We start from the raw sequence: 21,324 nt of genomic DNA on the forward strand, positions 1-21,324 counted from the left end.
CCCACCTCGTGTTTCAAGACGATTAGCGGAAATTAAGCGTAGCCACGCTCATACTCGTAATCTAGAACCAGAACTTGATATTGTCCCACAGAGACCTCGACTTTGTTCATGACATAGTTGTGATAGTTGTCTTCAAGTTCACCAATTGTCACTTTTCTTTTGCACAAACATATTTCTTTTGGTTACACTACACAGCTCGTGAGGATTACCGCAGGCAATAGGATAGGATAGTTGCTCATCCAAGAATGGACGCTACGTAGAAAACAAAGAGGGCTGGCCCGAACTCCAAAATAAGTTGTGCTTATTGACCTTAGTTGAAATTAGAAAAAAGTGAGAATTCCAGAACAATATTTCTTGTTGTTAACGCTGCATGCAAGCACATAAAAAACAAATGTGTGATTCTCTGATTCCTTCCAACTAATTCAACCAGAAGGTTAAAGTAAGATGGCAGTACCAGGAAAATCAACAAATAAAGAATATTCAAATTGCTGCTCCTTTGTTTTCGACGTTGAGCAAAATACGATGTTTCTGTGGGTGTTTCCCTTAAAAGAGTGTGTTCGAATAATTTAGCCGTTTCCATAGTTTTCTTGAAGCGTGGCAGGGAGCGAAAAGTCACCCACGACGAGCCAGCTTGATGCGCATCGGCGAATGATGAACGGCAGTCGGTGGCGCGTAGGCTCCCAAAACGATGCGAGGGGTTTGCGCGCGGTAGGAGGTGCCGGTACTCCCTTGCTCGAGAAGTAGTTCCTGTTGCGTTTTCCGTTGTAGATTTCCCCCATTCTGCATCTTTCCTCATTTCTTTCTGTTATAGACATATGTTCGATTGAAAGGGCGCTCCTCATGGTTTCTGTTGATGTAGACTACGTCTGCGATTGCTTGGTTTTCTAAGTGCAGAACTTCAGAAGTGAGAAACTCCATCGAGTACGCGACAACAACAAAGCGACGTGGGTTGCCGTTGTCGGAATTCCGCACCCTCTAACAAAAAAGAGCAACATTTTCGATTATATCATAATGTCACATGAAAAATGGATCATTGCGAAGACACCCCCCGGTAACGCCAGCGGTTGTTTGAGTCCCACTGAACGCCTAGGACACCGATCAAGCGGCGAAAAGTGATGTTCTGAATACAGTGGAGCAGAGAGTGAATGGCACGTTGTGAAGTCAAATAAAGTGAATTCCAGTTAAAGAGAAGCAGATCTTTAAAAATTGAGGTACATGGGTAGAATATTGTGCATATTCCAGATTATTGTCGTTTATGTTTTTTTCACATTTTTGAGGATGACCACAAACTTTCCTCGTGACAACGCCAAACCTCATCTCACGATAACAATCGCTCAGAACAAAAACGAGGATTTCAGTTGGGAACTCCTCTACGCAGCCAAAACTTGGTGCCCTCAGAATTCTACGTGTTCCGCCCGTCACAGCAAAGTTCTTTGAGGAAGACATCCAGGAACGACGGCGCGAAATCATCATCAATCAAATCGCGAAATCAAGGTGTAAGGTGCCTCCTAGATTGCAGTTGTTCGTTTCGGTTGCTATCGTTTTTGTCTGTGATAAGTTTTGTTTCCCACAAAACAGCAATTATTTTTCGAATCAAAGTGTGTGGACATATGTAGACAGCTCCGAGAATAAAGAGCTAGATGCGCCATCGATGGGCACAGCACAAAAGATAGAGAGATTGTGTACCGAGAAGAGAGAGAACCTGCGTTGCGGCGGGCGTGCGCGCTCACCCGGTTGAACACAGTCAGTGCCGATTATAACACAGAGCGAAGGAACTGCTGCAATTAGTTGAAGAATACTGAACAAATCTGATCTGCGGAATATTAATGGAATTCTCCGCTCAAAATGTTTACTAAATGAGAGGTGCAAAGATCAAGAAACGAAGAACATTTTTGGATATGACTATTACGATATTTGACTTTTAGTTCACCTGAACAACACTTGCTACCCTAACTGCAATGGAACATCAGGGTTGCATGCGCTCAAGTTCCACACATACTTCACTCAGTCGAGATGAACTAATCTTCATGGTTGAAGCAGCTCTTTCGACATTTTAAAAGAAACCGTAAAATAGAACTAGGACGAATTCCATAAGAAATGAAGTGTGCTCTGCCGAATGGAATGAGAGCGATTTTAGAAGCAGCAAGCCTTCGCATCTAAAAATTTAGGGAGGATAGTACTGTTTAAAGGAATAATCTTTGAAATCGCCTTCAAATTGCAAAGTCAATGTTTGATGTTAAAAAATGTTACAAAGCGATTGTTAATAAGGTGTAAGGATAGAATGACGAAATTTCTACTCGGTGACCCAAAAAAGTAAAGAAAAGTATAATAGAAGAAACGATTGTCAAAAGGAGCAAGAAGAAAACGTTTCGTTTCTGCGCAGAGAAATTCACTTCATATCTAATTTTCTGATGGCAGACCATTTACGTCCCGTTTATGCGCTCTCTTTTTACCCATTTGGATGGATGGAAATTGTCCTGGCAATGAGTTCTCCATAACAAAGTATGATCGATAGTTTTAAGCCGCTTTGTGATTATTTTCAACGCTTAAAATATCGCGACTGTACTGTGTAGATCTATAATCAGCTGTCGTTGTTTTGAGTTAAACAACACAACGCTTTTCAACGAAAATCAAAGAATGAAACCACCACGAATGATAACACATCAATGCAATGTCAATAGCTCTCTAACGAAGTCAAAAATGAAAGATGATTCTATTCCAAAAGGCCATTTTTTAATTAAAAAAAAAGCACAACCCTGATGCGAAGACAGATACTGGATGACACGAATGTGAGTGATGCGGTCCGATCAAAAGGCCTTAATTTCTGCTGCAGTACGATTGCGACGTGAGAGATTGTGTTCGAACCCACACGGTTTCTAAGCATTCAGGGATAGTGGAGCTTGAGGCTACCTCGATCTGGAATAGATTACAGATAGAATTCTCGCAAACAACAATGCAGATCTGACGTGAGCATGGTGCAACGTTACGTGGAGATCACGAATTTATGATCGGTCTGTAATAGAACTAAACATCTTCAAGTAAGGAAGTTTTGGGCGTCTGTGAGGGCTATTCTAGCACAGTCGGTTAGAGGTTCCACTGCCTGAATGACCGATCGGAGGTTCGAATCCGCCCTAGTGCTCACCAAGTCTTTCATTCCGGGGTTGACAAATTGGTACCAGACTTGTCTGGAAGGGATAAAAACACTGACTTGATACATCGGCTACCCCTCACTCCCCCCCCCCCCCCCAACGATTCTGAATTGAAGTGAACGTGGGGCGCATCCCAAGCGGATTGATCAACGCCAGAAACTTTATACGTCATTTTTTTTTATTCTGTAATAAAAGCTTTGGCAAAGGTACAACCACCTTAGAGATTTTAAGGTCAGAGGTCGTGAGGCAACAGTTTTCTCAACCGGAGCGGCTGAGGAACAAAGACAACTAACTGATTCTAAGTTGTATCCAATGAAAAGGCTCCAGCTGAGAACTTGTTGACAATTGACTTGTTGACTTTGATCTTCTTCCACACAACCACAGCGTGACTACCGTTCTCCCTCATTTGTGAGAGTTTTAGCAAAGCAAATTAGAGAGTTAGTGAGAAGGAGTAGGACCATGTAGGATGAGGTGAGAAACACATTTAAATATGAAACCAAAAATCAACGTCTAAAACGTCAAAATCTACTTCGCAGAAGCACACACAGCACAAACTGTATGGTCCTGGGGTTTTGTAGGAATTACGCACAACATGAGCGTGGAATGGTAACACAATATTTTATTGAAGTGATAAATTCCACTTAAATAGATAGATCATCCCGGCGGACCAGTTATCCGACAAACCACGGCGTGTACTAGTTTGTACATATAATTCTCAGCAAAAATACTTGACGGAAATGTTGTGACCTCGTCGCTCAGAACTGAAGCGTTCCATTTCACATGACGATCATTTCTTAACATAGTAATTAATTATAGAGGATCCACAAGTGGTATTTCAATGGGTGTGATCTCATTTCGGCAATCCTTAATTATTTTCTATTTCGAAACTCCCACAGGTGTGGCATGAAGAAGAACAAGGAAGGACAAATCTTGCTAGAAGCCGGCCCAAACCTCAAGCGAGAGGTTTCACCAACTTTACTATTTTTAAACGGCTAACCATCTCTCGGAAGAAAAAAAATCGTAGGTCAACTAAAGGGAAGGACTTCAAAAAAAAGATTAAAGGAGCGGAATTCCACCTACCTAGTGTCATGAGAGGCTAACAAAAAAAAGAAGACAAACTCTGAACCAGGAAGAAGACGGATCAATCAAATACTTATTGTTGTCTTACGCGTGCAGATTAGAGTCCGTGGATCCGGATGCATGTCTGAGGATGATGACAAAAATGTTATTGGCAGAGCTTTTGCGGAGAAACCGATAAGATCACGGTCGATGTGACGTAGCATACAGTGGGGTGAGAACAACCTGACCAATGGTGCAGTTGCGCAACTGGCTACGCACGAAATGATGCGATGCCACCCAATTGGAGCGCAGTGTTCGACGCGAGTCGCAGCCGCTTACGCAATTGCACCACCAACCAATTCGTTCCGACTCCCCTTTACACGTGCACAAAACCCCCATTTCTGAGGTATGGAAATTAACAAGATAGAGTAATTCCTCACTTGGAAAACACAAAGCGATAAGGGATTTTGGAAGAATTATTCAAAAGTGTGGTTTTTATTGTTAGAGACGCTGGAAACAGTGAATATTCTGAAAAGATGTACATCTGTTACATTCAAGTAAGAAGCTGCTATTCAAAAAAACTTATTAATGGTTTCAAAAGAAGACACTTTTTGATTGACATATTACACGTGCTTCAAAGTCCCATGGTGACGATGGCTCAGCGTGGAACGACGAGTGTTCTCAGATGAACTAACATGACTGTTAGCTCATCTGCTATCCCTTGGTACATCCGTGTGATTCGTGAAATTGCAGGCTTATGCACCATTACATGATGTTCATTTCTAGAAAATTTTTTCTTATTAAAGGCATCACCCCACGAATCTGAGGTGGTGCAGATTGCAGGTGGAGTATTCGTATACGAGATGGGAGACTACGGAGAGGGAGGTGATTCTGTCCATTTCTTGCTAACTGCCGTAAAAAACGGCCCGGAAGATGCGGCGCCGCACAAGACTGGCGCGCTATCGACCTCTGTCAATGGTGCGCCAAACGAATGGCCGTATCTTCCGGGCCATTTTTCGGCATTAGAGAATGGCGGCCCCCTCTCCGTGTCCCTCCTGTTCGATACTCCCCTGAATCGGCCCCTTGTTTTAAAAATGAGTGTACTAAACATCTAATTTCGAATAGTGGGTAGTTTGTATATGTAAGCCCGTTCAAAAAAAAACGTATCGACTTAAATACCTTCTGAAACAACACCAAAGAGTGTAATTGTATGGAAATTGTTCGAAAGAGACATGAAAACTTAGGACAGCGGTACGTAATTACCTCCTGATATGAAACAAGAAATTTGTAGATAATATCGGTTGAAGATGTTATCGTGAACAAGTTCGACTAACATCTAAACTAAATTTGAACTCTGCGTGATTCGCTGTCAGAGATGGAGCATCGAATAAAATCGAGCGTAATGAACATTGTGGCAGAAGTGGATATCTGGTCCAACGATCGCTCTAGTCCATCTTGCGATCAGCTTTGACCAGTTCTCCAGTGATGTCACGAACGGGTTTTACACACGACCGAAAACAACTGGACGCGTAGAGCCGGCACAAACACTGACAAAAACCGGAGATTGTTGCACCCAAGTGGGATATGCGGGAATTTCCCTCGTCTGACACGCAGATCACACGGAAATAATGGATAATTGGTTAATAATTCACAATAATAATAATAACGTAATAATAATAATTCATTGGTTCCCTTGCCACTTCAATCCTCGAACACGGAAATAAATCTATCAATGAACACGCGATGGTGGTCCTGCAAGACGGAAGATTCAGGAAAGATCAGCCGTAACGTTCCGAAGGTGTAAATCGTCCGCTACATTTTTCACAAAAAAAAATGCATTTCACAAAAATTCTTTTGTTTTGCATTGCGATAAGTGATTATGATCGAGATGTTTGTGGCGAATCGAATCAAACAGCGAACGAGAAAATAAAAACAGGTGATTAGAGCGTACACAAATGTAAAATAGTTCTTTCAAAATAGCTCGAGGCACTCACCCTTAATTTCTGTTCACCATTGCTGCATCTCATCAAAAATAGGGTATCAAAAAAAATATAACGCCACTATATGCCCAGGCACGAGCAATATTGGACGTAATGTTTGTTTCAGTCGATTAATTTTAGCGCTGCTAATCGATTTCATCTCTGCTATATTTTCATCTTTTTCCACAATTTTGTTTTTATTGTGGAAGAAAATTTTTCAGTAATAAGACTGCAGGTTCACATACGGCTTTGATTCAAACATCCACTTATCTAAGGGGATTTTAGGGGGATTGATATACTTTAAGGGATCCACCCACCAAACAAGCGAAAAGATGGAGTAAGGGTGCCTTAGTGTAACAAAAAAAAAGTTTCTTTCTTCGGAAACCTGTTAAAATATTTCTGTCATATAAGCACAAAGAGTTCCATCCAGATCTTATCATAACGTGAATGCCGGCCTATCCTCTATCATGCGCTCTTATTCACAGGCGGGTAATAAATCTCGCGAAAAACCGCTAACTTATCCTTAACATCTGGAAATAAGAAGAAACCGCAAAACAGCCAGGAATGAGAGATTTGTGTCTCTCAGCTGATGTACAACGTCTCTCATTAAGACGACCTACAGCAGCGAAAACACTGGAAATAAAAAGAAGAGAATTCCCGAAAGTTCCGCCAGCCGGCTTTAGGAGTACCTGAACCTCCAAGTCTTGCAATGTTGACGATCCAGTGCCTTGAGGTCAGATAACCCTGTTTTCCCTTCCTTTAAAGCAATCCCTATTCCCATAACGTAGTATTTCTCATTTATGCGCATGTTTTTTTTGTTTCAATGCGAGCTGGTGACGAAAATAACGAATAAATAAACGAATAATTACTTATAAACCAAACTTCTATTGTCCTCGAAAAAAGAGCGCAAAAGTTAGTGATTAACAAATTATAGTTGAAAAATAGCTGGGAGTATTTCACAGAAAAAAGGAGCATTCCTTCCAAAAATAAGCAAAAAAAACTGCTTCCTAACCTTACGTTTCTTGAAATTCAAAATGAAACAGCGGGGATAATTATTAAAGAACCCGTGTTAGCGAAGAACAATCGGAAATGCACAATAGGCAACAAATTTTCCAGAAACTCCCGTATTGCCAGATTCACAAAACTCGACGTTCACGGTGTGTTCAAATGCGAAAGCGCAGAGAACACCGCGAGATGCTGTACAGCACGTGAATTCCGCAAGATGAACACTTTGCCGTTGAATGGACGAGATTGGTGAGTTTGAGGAGAAAACACTGACCATACAGGGTATCACTTTGGCCATAACGACTTATTTTTATCAAAACCATGTCAGAAATTTTCAGAGAACGATCGCAACTGCTGTCAGAAAACCACGAAATGAACAGCAACAACTGTGGAACGATGGAGCATTAAAACGAGAAGGGGGGGCTCATGCACTGAATTGATGATCAGATTGTTTGGTCGCTCTGACATCTGCTTCTTTTGAGGAGGATATATGAAGATTAGAGCCCAACGTAGTTGAGATCAGGTCCTGGCACCTCAATCACTGAATCTTTCATCGTACTCTTTTCGAACGAAAAAAAGAACTTTTGAATACGAGTAGAAGACAAAACGGCTTTTCTAGCGTGATTCATAACTTGAGCAGTTGAAGAGAAATGGCGAATATGTCGGCATTACTTGAAATCCCTCCCATCCAAGAAGCACCTAGCAAAAACCTCACCCGATTTGTTGATGACTTCAATATTTCGGGGTAAATGGTCGCCCAAACCTGGCAGATTACCTAATAAGAGGTTGTGGGTCGCAGAACCGCCCTTCACCTACTGTACGAGAAGAACGATCTGTTAACCAGGTACGGGAGGGACTGCGCCGGGTTCAGTTGCGAAAAAATTAGGCGCAAAACCTTTTTTTGTTTTCGTTTCGACCCAGGCCCAGAAATATGGTTTCCTCTTCTCTTGGTTCGAGGCGTATATGAGTAAATAAATAATTATTTTGACAACTCTCTTACTAGGGATGGACTCGTAGTATTTCTTTTAAAGAACCTTTTGAAAGATTTCACATTATAATTGTGACATTTGAGTTTAAACCGTTAGATACACCTTATATCTAAAAAATATTTAGTTTAAAACCTTTTAATTTGATAAATCCGAGATAAATAATTAGTTGATGTTCCATGTGCAATATTAAGAAAAACAAATTGGATAAATGTTAATTCATAAAGTACCTCACCATGACCAGAAAATTAGAAATTCGCGGAAAGCGATTGCAATTCCTGCCAGAAAACCACGAAATGGGCAGCGACAACTGTGGAACAGTGGAGACTTAGGGCGAAAATAAGTGTCACATGCACTGAATTTATGATCACACCGCCTGGTTTCCTCGAAACCGACCTCTTGAGAGGAGTCGTGAAGATTAGGAGTCAATATAGCTGAGATTAGGTCCTCAGGCCTCAATCAGTGAAGTTCTTGCCGTACTATTTTTTAACGAAATAAAAAAAAAGAACTTTTTAAAAGGAGTAGAAGATGGAATAGCTTCTCTCTGGCGAATTTCATAACTTGAGCAGTTCAGAAGAAATGAGTCTGCCACCGGACAACTTGCATAGATTGAACCTAGCTCTGCTAAATAGAAGCTTTTCTGATGGCTCAGCGGACAGTATCCACCCGCCTTGGAATTGGAAATGCACATCCTACGAGCGGTAACATGGCAAAAGGTGTCATTGCTCCAGTTTAGTGTTGGAAAACCAACCAAGTTTTATTAGCGTAGCTGAAAAAGGGGGGAATCGATGGTTTCATTTTCACTGGATTCGTCCTCCAAAGGGTGAATACACTGCATGTAACCCCCCCCCCCCCCCTAGCATATGGCCTCGCGCGGGTATGTTAGTGATGAGTATGATTATGCTACGATCAGAAATAACAGAATTTCTCATTAGTCATATTTCAGTAATATTTCGGAGTTGAGTTCATTATTCATTACTCATTGTCACTATTTAGCATACCATGATACTGGACCTTAGTACTGTACTGTTATTCAGATGGGGCAGTTTCGGCTTCGAGTGCAGGGTCGATGGTTTGAAACAGCTCAAATCCAACTAGGCATACTTATATTTCGCGTATGACACCTGCATATTGTTGTTATTATTATTGAAAATTATTATTGGAAACTTATTGGAAATCCCCAGTTGACCACTTCCTTTTCTAATCCTCAGTGATTATGAGTGAGTGAGGTTACTTGTTCCCTTGAATGAATCCCTGCTAGGGATATATAAGGAGTTACTTGGACGAAGTGGGGAAGTGGTCGGGGCTGTTACATTCTGCGCTCTGCGCTGCATAACTGTAACCAACTAACCATATGAGTAGCTGTGACAAGGGTGTCGTCTCAGTCGCATCTGTGAGGTCACCTGACTTCGTGCGACAATAAGGTAATAGAATAAAGACTGTGCAATCTCAACCTGGTTAACCACTACTATTTATATAGAGAGCTTTTCGATGGATTCTGTACTCGTGTGTTATTTTTCTTTTCACTTCCAATAATCTACATCTGTATGGCCTAAAATTATGGAAGTGCTACGAAGAAGGCGAATGATCTTTTCACTAATGTATAGACGAAAATTCTGGGAGAAAAAATTTCAGCACACGATGGACACAAAAATACGAAGATTACGCACTGCACTGTCGGTTATAGTCTTTGTTCTCGTGTCCAAAATATTCTTTTTGTCACAGTTATTTCTCCTGTTTTGTTATCAAAATGTCATTTTTTAGGAGAAATAAATAAAAGAATGCATGCCGAAAACATCTAGCATAACCTGCACAAACCTACATGTTTTAGAAATCTCCACCTCATTTTTCTCTTCACCACGTTTCTATCAGGAGAACAGCGAAAAAAAGACGGGTGGAAACATCTCAAGTAAACCAGATGATCGAGATTTTGACAGACTTCAAAGATTTTTCTAGAAATGCCTATAACAAAAAAAGTATTATACCTCGGTAAAATTTGCTCTCGATAGAGCAAAAATGCTTTCTACAGTCGGTCGCGAAGCACGCATTTCCCCTTTAGACACACACTCCCGTTTCTCTCCGCTCTACCCTCGATTTGTCGTAGGGAAAAAGTATTTCCTTAACTCGGATGCTACATTTCCAGAACAACTGGGCTTCGTGAGCTTTTTATAAAGGAGGATCATGTCATCAACGCAAGTTTTTAAGAACTTTCATGCGCTGTTTACAAGAACGATGAACATGCAGAAAAAAGTGAAAATTTGAGCATTGAGCAAACTCGACGAAATGAGGACATTCAACGCAAAAGTGTAGCACCGAGCGTTATAACCCAACGGGAGGGAAACTCTTCTGCATTCCAAGACTGATCGTACGTATGCACTAAAAAATTTTTGTCATAACGATTCACGTGAATTGTGAAGTGCAGGAAGAAGTTACGAGAGGCAGCCGAGTTCAGAACTGCGCTATCGAGCGACAATAAAAATCCCATAAAATGGTGTCGTTTGTGATAGTGCAAAAGTATTTACTCCTTCTGTGACGTGTGGCAAAGAAAACTTCAAGTATTTTTGGTGTGGCAAAGCAAGCAATGAAGAAATGTATCGCACTAGAAACTCGAGGTAAATGTTGATTCGATGCACAGAACCTAATATGAACTATCTTGGATTTAGCTAAAACTGATAGCGGAATAACGCCAAATGTTTCGGCGTGGAAGTCCTACGACAAACCATGGATCACGCAAGAAATTTCGGGCACATAATTCTTCCAGCTCCTCCGACAAGGGACTACACCACAGTTACATAAAACGTCATAAAAGTAAAGAAATGCTCCTTTATTAGGCCTGGATATTCGAAGAGACACCATCACCTCTAGTACCGCTTCTAGTAGCTACAGCTAAGCACAAAATACTGAGCGACGATGAAACTGTCCTAATGTGCGGTCCGACTGAACTCCGGAACGAATTAGTCTTTCTGCAAAGAAATGGCTTGTTCCTCTAGAAAATTTATTGCGAACGCCAGAGTTTGAGGTTTTCAGCTTAGGCAATTAAGTTCTTTCAGCCTTTTAGCTCCCAACAAATTCTTCCGTTGATTTCCTCCTCTTTCCATCAAACAGCTGATCTTGAATAAATGGCTGAGTTCTATGAGGCTGAACTAGCTACTTCCTTTGGGAAATGATATCGTTTGCACGATTGTGCTACTCATGCACCTCCCTAATCAATACGCAGATAAAAAATAAAAAAGAGGAATAAAAAGCTAGGCAGGAAATAAACACGATATTGGAATTGCGATGAAGAACATCGGAGAAGCTACCTAAGAAATTATAGAAATTGGGAATTTTCTTGAGGACAGAGAATGAAAAGGTCTGCAAAAATGTCAATAAACTTGAAGGACTCTGAACGCATGGATTCTATTTACCTCGAATTGTGTCTAACGTATTTCAACATCATTTTACTTCTTCCTAAAAGTAGCAGATAGAGAGGGAATCCTCCGTACACTTAAGAATTAATGTCGTATCAACGGTGAAAGACAGATCTTTCCTCTAATTAACATCGAGAAATCCATTTCCGTGCTCATTCTATGCATAGGAGGAAGGAAAAGACATCAGAAAAACTAGAAACTCAAAGCACTACTTCTTTTCCTGCATTTTGTATTGCTGAAGGAGGTGCTGGCGCGACGAAGCTCTATTTACCATAGCGAGAAAAAAGGCCAGTAACAGGAGAGGATCGAATTTATGAGACACTCATTGTCTGAACTATAGTATAATGAAAATGTGTATGTAAGTGACAGGCTTCGTACCAGACGCCAAAAACATTAAACTAGTTCTGGCGGTGTTTTTAGTGCAGAAAGTAAGGTTGCCCCACTGCAACAATCTTGTTCCCACGGCTACGCAAAGTACAACTTTACTCGAATTTCTTTTTTCACATCAAAAAACTTCGTTGTTGTTGTGTGAGCCACAACCATATATAAGGTGAAGTAAAAAGTTCTGAGCGCTTTTTTTCGCTTTATTTTGACGATGAAATTAACATAGTTAGAACTAATCGATTTATACCAAATATGAACCGTTTTTTTCGACAACTCTTGTCCATTTTGACGGCGATTTCTCGTCCTTATCAGTAAAAAACTTGAGCACCTCATTTTCACAAGCCTTTCTTGAAGCCAACTTTGTACCATCAAGGAAATTGCATTCAATTTGCAAATTCTTGAAAAAGTGAGAGTCGCTTGGTGTCAGGTCTGCACTATACAGCCCGTATTACCAGAGCGGAATCGTTGAAACAACCGCTTTGCTGTTGCATTGGATACCGTATTAGGTCCACAAACAGCAGAATGTTTTTTGGCCGCTTGCCCCCACCTTTCACCTTGGTCATAGTAGTACTGAAGAATGTATCGAATCTCCTCGTCTCTTTACCTCGGTTTTGGAACGCGCAGCATACAACTGACTCCACCAAACACAGGACTGATAGGGTACCTTTTTGAAGCGTAATGTCACCTTGAAATTGCCGTATAACATGACCCGATGTGATGTTTACATCGTCTGATATCTGTCACTAAAGACATCTGTCGAAAAAGCTTAGGAATTTTTACCTCACCTAATATAAAATTCTACGTACATTTGAGAAATAAAATTTGTGCAAAATTCCAGAAAATACGACAAAAGGATACGAAAAATACAGGAGCAACAATAAGCATTTAATGAAGTGAAGAGGAAAATTTTTTCTCACCAATAGAGAAATTCGAGAAAAATTCTGCCTTGAAGAAGAATAATCAGCGTATAGGTCAAGCTTTCTTCTTACGCTCTGCGTTCTCCAAACGCTAACGCTTGAAATTTACGCGTTCGTTTTCAAGGCTGTTGTTACAATAGGTAATGTGTGCGAAAAATCATCAGCGGTCACAAATAACGTTTACTGAAAGCTGAAAAAAGTTGGATAAATATGTAACGGAGCAGCAACTAAAAGAATAGCGAAACAAGACTTGTTCAAGATTGGGGTTGTTCTTTTTGGGTGAACTGCAAAAAGTTGTTGTAAAATGAGGCTAGAAGAGCATCTTTTACATGTGATAGAGTTCCAGAGCTTCATCCCAGCTCTTAGAACAACTCAGGAATCGTTTCTTTTCTTTTTATTCAACTTCTGGTCACAGCGGCTGTGACAGTGTATTCGAAAAGCTGAAGAAACTCCTTTGAATAAACATTCCAAGGCTTTCACAGTCCTGTGCATCACGTCACTGCGACGGGCGACGCCATGTTGTTGCGTCCATCGATCTCGACAGATGACGTGCGAGATACATGGAAATGGCCAGTCGCAACACGTTGTCGTGTTTATTTTCGCTACTCTACGCTTTTCAAGATAAACAACAAACAAAGACGTTTCAAGACAAACAGTTAAAGACAACGTATCACGAAATTGACGATTTCCGGATATCCGCAGGAAAAGATAGGGTTGGAAGTGTACATTCCCGTGCTGCTTCCTGTACAATCTTTAATATAATGCACGTTATAACCCCATATCTGTACATGCGCCGGTTCCCTCAGCAGCCCAGCTACTGGCTCTAGCTGAGTAGGCCACGGCGAAACCTTACTGTTTGCCGCCCGTTCGCTCGCAGACGCGCGACGCTTGTCCAGCGGTGGTGGGTTGTATGGTGCTTCGTAGGGAAATTTCCACAAGAGGAGTGTTTCCCGCTTGCTAGCCTGCGCATGTGCTTGCTATGCTGCTTTTGAGGGCTGTTAGGAGGAATTGAGCCCTACGTTTTTTGTTGAACCCCATCGGAGCATGCCCATGAAGCCACAAAGCTGCACATCTGCTACTTCTATTCGCTACTGTAAAAAAGATTATAACGAGGTTGGCGTTAACCTGTTCACTTGGGAAGAACCCGCTTCGACGTTTTACTGGGACACAGAACTCGTGGAGGTTTTGTGAGTGGGTGCGTGGCACATACAATGACTGCAGGCCAGTCTACGAAATCAGTTTTTTATCCTCTTTGATAAGTCTGGGGCCAATTTATCGGCTCTTGTGGACCGTCTCTAACAATTATCCATGATCGACACAGGACTCACCAGTTAACGGAAGCAATGAAGCTACACAATCGAATCTTTAAACAGTGCCACAACTCAGACGTAGACAGATAATTTGTGACAATGAATAGAACAAGTTGTTTGGAGTTCTGGGAAAGAAACAACACAACGAAATCACGGAAGAGATGCAGAAAACCTGGAGAAGACATTTGAACACTATTTCCAGAACTTTTCAGCGTGAACTTTATGCAACGTTATTCTGTGTGAAAAATCGTTTGCTCGGGTTACAAGCGTAATTACGCTGTTTTTACCTAATACGTATGAGGAGAAATTATTTATTATTACGTATAAGGAGAAATTATTCCATTTTTTATATATTTCATATGATTGTTTGGAGCGCATAATGTTCCCAATACCTACTGAGACAATGGCTAAACACAGCACCGCGTGAAGAGATACAGATTCCAGGAAGGCTTATGGTGTTGAGTTATCTTCAGTAAATAAAGCTGATAATTTGCAAATGTCACAACGTAAACGGAGAAAATCTTCTACACTTCCAGAAGTATCAGTTTTTAGCGGCATCACGTGCATCAGTTTCCCCGACAAAACAACTTTTTACGCCCACTTAAAACATGAAGCGAAGACATGTAGAGTGAATAAAACGGATTTTACCACTCGTACAAGTGCAACGAGGCAATCCGTCAGTTAGTTACATCAATCCATCAATTAGTTACCGAGTTCAAGTTGCATTAGTACATTTCATCACTCTCGCGCGTGTAAAAGTTGGGTCACCGGGTAAACAGAGCTGTCTGTCTCAATGTAATTTCTGGATTTGACTGCGATGTTTGTTATTCGCCATGTATTTATCATTACTCTCTAGAAGCCAATGACAAATCCTCTCGTTTCTGTGTTTTTCGTCGCCTGAAGCTTTTTTTTTTGTTTTTTTAACGAATAGAAAAGAATTTGTCGCATCAAATGCTCACAATGAACTACATCACTGTTTGATGCTTAGCCATCAGCGCATGATGCCCATCACTGGAAGCGTTATGGACACAGTTTGTTTCAGAGCATAGTCGGGTAAAAAGAAAGATCTTGGTCCTTAGTGGTCGCAGCCAAACAATTAAATTTAGGAGGATCGTTTTCAATCGATATGGAGGCATCACGAACGTTTGCAACCGCAGACGTTCCATTCGGGTCGAACCGACTTGGAATTGTAGAGGGAATTACAAAAGCGTTTTTGAAACATAAACATGAACCTAACATAAACATTCATTTTTCCAAGTTTTTTCCAAGCCTGCTACAGTGGAATAATTGTGCGTCAAAAATTTTGCTGTTCTTTTTCCGTTCTCCTTCTGCTCCCATTTCGTAATCCATTTGAATCATTTCAAATTCGTTGGTGATGAAAGATGTCCTTAAAAGCATCGCATTAGCAAATGTTGCGAGCTATCTAAATGTTTTGCTCTCTTTGAAACTGAAAGCCATTACAAGACATTGAAAATCACTTAATTGCGTTTTTCTAAGCGTTAGACAGAAAATTAGCATTCTAAGGGAACAAGAAACATCCATTAGAAACATTTTCTTCCACATGATTGAAAGAAGATGGTGACATCGGTGAATATCTATAAAAGGCTCGAAGAGAGGCGATGCCGCCGTCACGTCTTGCTTGAGTGCTGCGCTCAATCTTCTCCTGCTTAAAAATCACCTCTTCCAAATTCAGAAAAATTTATTCTTAATTCCGTTGCATCACGACATTTGAACAGATTTATTTCAGCCGCAACATAGGCATAATGAAATAAAAGTAAAACACTTCAGAATGAACTCCCGCGCTTCGCTCATCCTTCTCGCTGTGATGTTTGCGGTTCTCTCGTCGACCACGCTGGCTAAGATCTATTTGTTCCCGAAGTACGATCAACATTGATTAAAGGCATCAAACCCGCGAATCTGAGGTGGTGCAGATTTCAGGTGGAGTATTCGTATACGGGATGGGAGACTACGGAGAGGGAGGTGATTCCGTCCATTTCTTGCTAATTACCGTAAAAAACGGTCCGGAAGATACGGCTTCATTCGTTTTGGCGCACCATTTTGTACAAGATGTTCGATTGGAGCGCGCCAGCCTTGTGCGGCGCCGCATCTTCCGGGCCGTTTTTTACGGCAATTACCAAGAAATGGACGGAATCACCTCCCTCTCCGTAGTCTCCCATTCCGTATACGAATACTCCACCTGAAATCTGCACCACCTCAGATTCGTGGGGTGATGCCTTTAACTTTCAAGATTTAACTTACATTTAGTTTAGGGGAAAAGAGCCATTTTGGTTGAGAAATCTACCAAGAAGAAGAATCTAAGTGCAGAACACAACTCAAGCTCTTCCACTAGATCGATTAGTTTTGTGTTTTCTTACAAGCCTCATCCGGCGCTGTGGAACACCTTAAGCGCGTTAATAAATAAGTGGAAGATCATTCTGTGATAACCGTTGAGAGAAAAGAGGAACAAAACCCATACTTGGTGTAAGGCTTTCCAATTGTGTCTGTGTAATTTTCGTATCAAACGAAGTTTGATACGAAAATTACACAGACACAATTGGAAAGTGTTTAGTATCGAAGTTTCAATGTTCTGCAAATGTAGAGCTGACGCGTTCAGAGAGAAAGCCATGAAATCGTTTGCTTTTATTTGTTATTAAAAAAAAAGAAGAAGGCATTGTTTGAATAGCACAAATCTGATTATACAGAAAATGGCACTACTATTAATTCTTATTGATCAGTGAAGGGGAGCGAGGCGAACAGACTGAAGTCTGGCTTTAGCCCAACGCTCAGACTGGTAATCTAAATATTGTACGAAATAACGACTTCACATATCTTCCTAGATCATTTGCTCGCCCAAGGAATGGCGAATGCTAAACAGTTGGCCCTTTGTATGTGGCAAGAGAATGCGTATGGTCTTTTTTCGAAGCGTCTTTAAATTGAATTCAACTGAAAAAACCTATTTTCCAAATGATAAGTTAAAAGGAAATTTGATGAAAACTAGCACTGAAGAGAACTAAACACAGGTATGAAGAGTATCTCATCAGTTCAGTATCGAGTAATTATCCGAACTACGGAACGTCTAAATGCACTTTGTAAAAGCCCTGAGTACGATAAGTAAGTTGGCATCACTCGAGCAGAATTACAGAAGGACAAAAAGTGAGGAGAAAACATCAAAAATGAGAACAAAAATGAATTCGCACTTGTACACTTGGTATTTCATGGTGAAGCGACAAAGTTTGATTTCTTGTTTGCGAAAGGAACGGCGCTTGCTAAGCATTTGGTTCTTCGCAAAGTTTGTTCAACCAATAAGTCAAACTTTGCTATTCTTCGCTGTCTTCGCCACGACCTTCACATAAAATCCCCTCTCCACTTTCTCAGGATGATGGAAACACGGCTATCAGAAAGGAGTGGAGCCACAAATGCTCCCAACATTCATTTTCATCAAAGTGGAAGCGACAGTAACCGAAAAGGAGAATAGCCATTTCTTGAATGTTCTCAGTGTTCTGGAATGCTGAGAATGTCGGGATCTCGAATGTGCATGCGAAGAGACGACTGAAAACGAGTGTGCTTCACAATAATTTGTTGAGTAAATAGGGAGCATGTGTAGTATAGGACCGCACGGCGATCAACTACTGCGTTTTCCACAAATGCAGTAATTGCTTGTTGTGCTCAGCATCTCATCGTTTGTTGACCATAACAGACACGACACCAATTCTTAATGGAAATGCACGAGTTTAAGACGAAAAACTACTGTAATAAGCTCATTGATCGCAGCACATCAAATACGCCAAATCAAATCGAAAGTTGAGACTCTCCGCAAATATAAAGGGTTGGGGTTGTATGGCCAGGCACGAACGCAATCACAGTGATTCCACCTTCTAAACGATGCGACTTATTACGGGTAATAGAACGAGAGGAATTGGTAACACCCCTACGACTGCACGGATGGGTCATCTTCTGCTGCTTATTTGACTAACATTCTTTGGATTTGGACGTCGGACGACAGAGCTGCCCGCGTTCTATTGCGTAACAAGTTCCATCGTTGGGACGACCGATCGAAAGCCGAATTGTCGTGAACTACATCTCTATCTATTCGTGGAGTAGCCCAAACAGTTTCAGTCATTGTCATGGTATCCTCCTTTCCTAAGCTCCAAATTGGTATAAGGTAGAGGAGGGCGCAAATAAGGAACTCAGCAGAAGTCAATCTGCCTGAATAATGCGTAAATTTTGTCGCTGCACGAACCTAATGGATTTCGTAGTAGCTTAGCATCGAAAAGTACAGCACATTCTGATAAAGCAATAACTGTCATGTGCTCAATCGTACTCTGAAGTGAATCTGAGATCAGAATCAGAGAGAAGGAATCGCTGCGGATTCACAGTTTGTAAGCCCTGGCATTATTTACTAGTACTACTGATTAATTAGAAAGTTCTGGTACAAATTTATCGGCCACGGAGGAGTCGATAAATTTGTACCAGACATGTCTGGGAGGATAGAAACACTGACTTGATCATCGGCTGGCCCCCCGCAAGTCATTGTATAGGCCAGTTACACATTCGTGAACCTCAAACGATTCTGAATAGAAGTGGACGTAGGGGCGCATCCCAAGCGGATTGATGCGCCAATGACTTTATCCTTATCCTCTTATTGAATAATAGCCGTGAGATCGCAATGGTTCTTATGATAGTTATCAATCAGTGAGCTCCTAAACAATGTTTCCTCAAGTAAATAAGAAACTTAATAACTTTGTGTGAAGAGGGTCTTGAAAAAATAATTTGAGTAGAATCCCACGAGGTACGTTTCGGCCAACAAAACATCTATAAAGAATAAAGGATAATGTGCCTGGCGTTAATCAATCAAATGCGCCCCCACTTTCACTTCAATTCAGAATCGTTTGAGGTTCGCGAACGTGTTACCTTGATTACCTTGATTACCTTGACTCCCGTTGATCTTCGAACTGGTCGAGCGGGCGCCAGTAATTCTTCCATTTGTCCCGATCGCGTGCCAGAGTAGCCCAGTGGTTCCTCCTTTCGCGTGGGACACGAAGAGCATCATAATTTTCTTTGAAGGACTTCGTGAAGAAATCTGACCATCGGGTCGGCGGTCTTCCTGTAGTGCGCTTAATATCGCGGGGAACCCAGTCGCTCACGGCTCTGGTCCAACGGTTGTCATTAAAGCGCATCACGTGTCCGGCCCACCTTATTTTACTTTCCTTGGCAAACGCGGCGGCGTCTCTAATCTTCGATCGCTGACGTAGGAGAGAACTTCGAATCCTGTCCCTCACTTGCGTGAAACGGGATACTCCTAGCATCACTCTCTCAATTGCGCGTTCAATGACGCTCACCGCGTTTTCTTCCTTCTTGCGAAATGCCCAGGTTTCCGAAGCATAGGTCAAAGCAGAAAGTACGGTGGTGTTGAAGAGGTGAGCACGGAGCCGGGTGTTCCTGGTCTTCTTCACTACATCCTCGATGCTCTTGTACGCTCCCCAAGCCGCTCGTCTCTTCCTGCCCAGCTCGGGGGTCAGGTCGTTCATCATGTTTAGTTCCCGACTCAGATAACGTAGCTGGTGCATTCGGATATGTTCGTTCCGTTGAGCGTGAATGGGGCATCCGAGACCCATCCGTTCCGCATGAACATCGTCTTTAGTAGATTCAGCTGAAGACCGATGCATCCACATGTTCGAATTCGGTCAGCATTCGTTCCGCTTGGCTGATGCTAGGTGTTATCAGTACGATGTCATCAGCAAAGCGCAAATGGTGTAGCTGCCGACCATCAACCTTCACTCCCATGTCGTCCCATTCCAACTTTCGCATTGCGTTCTCGAGGGTGGCTGTGAATATTTTGGGTGAAATTGTATCACCCTGTCGGACCGCCCTCTTCACGTCAATGATGATGTTCTTGTAGAATGGCGAAATTATGGTCGTGAAGTTACTGTACAACTCTCGAAGTACCTTTATATACTGAGTAGGGACACCTTGGTTGTCCAAGGCTTCCACGACCGCTTCCGTCTGAACTGAGTCGAAGGCCTTTTTCAAGTCGATGAAGGTGAGACAGAGCGGCATCTTGTACTCTCGTGATACCTCGATGAGTTTCGAAACAGTGTGAATGTGGTCAATCGTGCTGAATCCTTTTCGAAACCCTGCTTGCTCGCATGGCTGTCCTTCATCCAGGACTTTTTCAATCCTATTAAGGATCACTCTTGTAAAGAGCTTGTAGATGACGGACAGTAGGCAGATTGGACGATAGTTGCCGATGTCATGTGGATCTCCCTTTTTATACAACAACACGGTCTTGCTGGTCTTCCACTGTTTAGGAACCTAGCATTCCGACAGATAACGTGACAGCCTCGCCAGGGTGTTGATGAGTACTGGCGGAAGGCTCTTCAGGTGTTCCGGTCTTATTCTGTCGGGACCGGGTGCCGTACGATTTCTTACCGACATGATAGTATGTCGTATTTCGGACGGGAGAACCTCTGGAATGACTTGTCCATCTTCCCTCAGATGGTGAGGAGGCAAGTGGACATGGCTGTCGAAGAGATCAGAGTAGAAGTCGTAGATGATTTTCTCCATCCCCCTTCTCGATGCAATGGCTGTTCCCTTCGGGTTCCGGAGAGCAGTCATCCTCGTCTTGCGACTGGCGAAGTCTCGACGGGCATAGGATGCTTTTCCCCGCCTCTGCAGCTTCAGCCAGCACTTCTGCTCTTCTCTCTTTAACGTCTTCCTTTATCGTCTCTCTGCAAAGCCTTGCGAGCTCGAATCTGAGTCTGAGGTTCCCTGCGGCTCGTGCTGCTCCACGCTGGCGTATCAGCTCAAGAGTTTGAAGAGACAAGCGTCTCTTGGTCGTTTTAAAACTCTCAGCCTTCTTCGCACAGTCGTGAACGTGTTCAACGAGCCGGTCATATTCCTCGTCGATGTTGTCCATTGCGGAATCTTCCCAAAAGCCGGCTAACGTAGCGAAGAGATCCCAATTGATGATAGTCCTGGGATTTTTCCCTCTGAACTTGGCGGCTTTCTCTGCTCTCCTTGTGAAGGAAAATCTTCCTCGAAGCAGACGATGGTCCAATCCCGTATTGAACTTTGGTACAACAGCGACGTCCATCAGGCAGGCTTTTATTGACAATGATGTGGTCT

General features: G+C 42.1%; 3 protein-coding genes across 5 annotated transcripts; all 3 read right to left on the reverse strand.

The window, feature by feature from the left end:
- Positions 1-15,444: 15,444 nt before the first annotated feature.
- RB195_002592 (uncharacterized protein) lies at positions 15,445-19,814 on the reverse strand (the record flags this gene model as incomplete). 2 transcript variants are annotated; one of them, XM_064199922.1, is made up of 4 exons in its annotated part: positions 15,445-15,586; positions 18,174-18,339; positions 18,440-18,521; positions 19,539-19,730. In XM_064199922.1, the coding sequence occupies 4 exons, from the start codon at positions 19,728-19,730 to the stop codon at positions 15,445-15,447; spliced, it is 582 nt and encodes a 193-aa protein (XP_064055803.1). The 2 variants fall into 2 exon arrangements, with proteins under 2 accessions (XP_064055803.1, XP_064055804.1); XM_064199923.1 differs by lacking the exons at positions 15,445-15,586; positions 18,174-18,339; positions 18,440-18,521 and having other exon boundaries at positions 19,125-19,814.
- Positions 19,815-19,845: 31 nt separating this feature from the next.
- On the reverse strand, positions 19,846-20,634 carry RB195_002593 (uncharacterized protein; the record flags this gene model as incomplete). 2 transcript variants are annotated; one of them, XM_064199925.1, is made up of 2 exons in its annotated part: positions 19,846-20,511; positions 20,563-20,634. In XM_064199925.1, 2 exons carry the CDS (start codon positions 20,632-20,634, stop codon positions 19,846-19,848), a joined length of 738 nt encoding a protein of 245 aa, XP_064055805.1. The 2 variants fall into 2 exon arrangements, with proteins under 2 accessions (XP_064055805.1, XP_064055806.1); XM_064199924.1 differs by lacking the exon at positions 20,563-20,634 and having other exon boundaries at positions 19,846-20,256.
- A 97-nt stretch (positions 20,635-20,731) lies between these two features.
- RB195_002594 (uncharacterized protein) lies at positions 20,732-21,292 on the reverse strand (the record flags this gene model as incomplete). The annotated part of the gene is made up of 1 exon (XM_064199926.1): positions 20,732-21,292. The coding sequence occupies one exon, from the start codon at positions 21,290-21,292 to the stop codon at positions 20,732-20,734; it is 561 nt and encodes a 186-aa protein (XP_064055807.1).
- Positions 21,293-21,324: the final 32 nt, after the last annotated feature.

Source organism: Necator americanus, chromosome IV, assembly GCF_031761385.1.
Source record: "Necator americanus strain Aroian chromosome IV, whole genome shotgun sequence".
NCBI classification, from domain to species: Eukaryota; Metazoa; Nematoda; class Chromadorea; order Rhabditida; family Ancylostomatidae; genus Necator; species Necator americanus.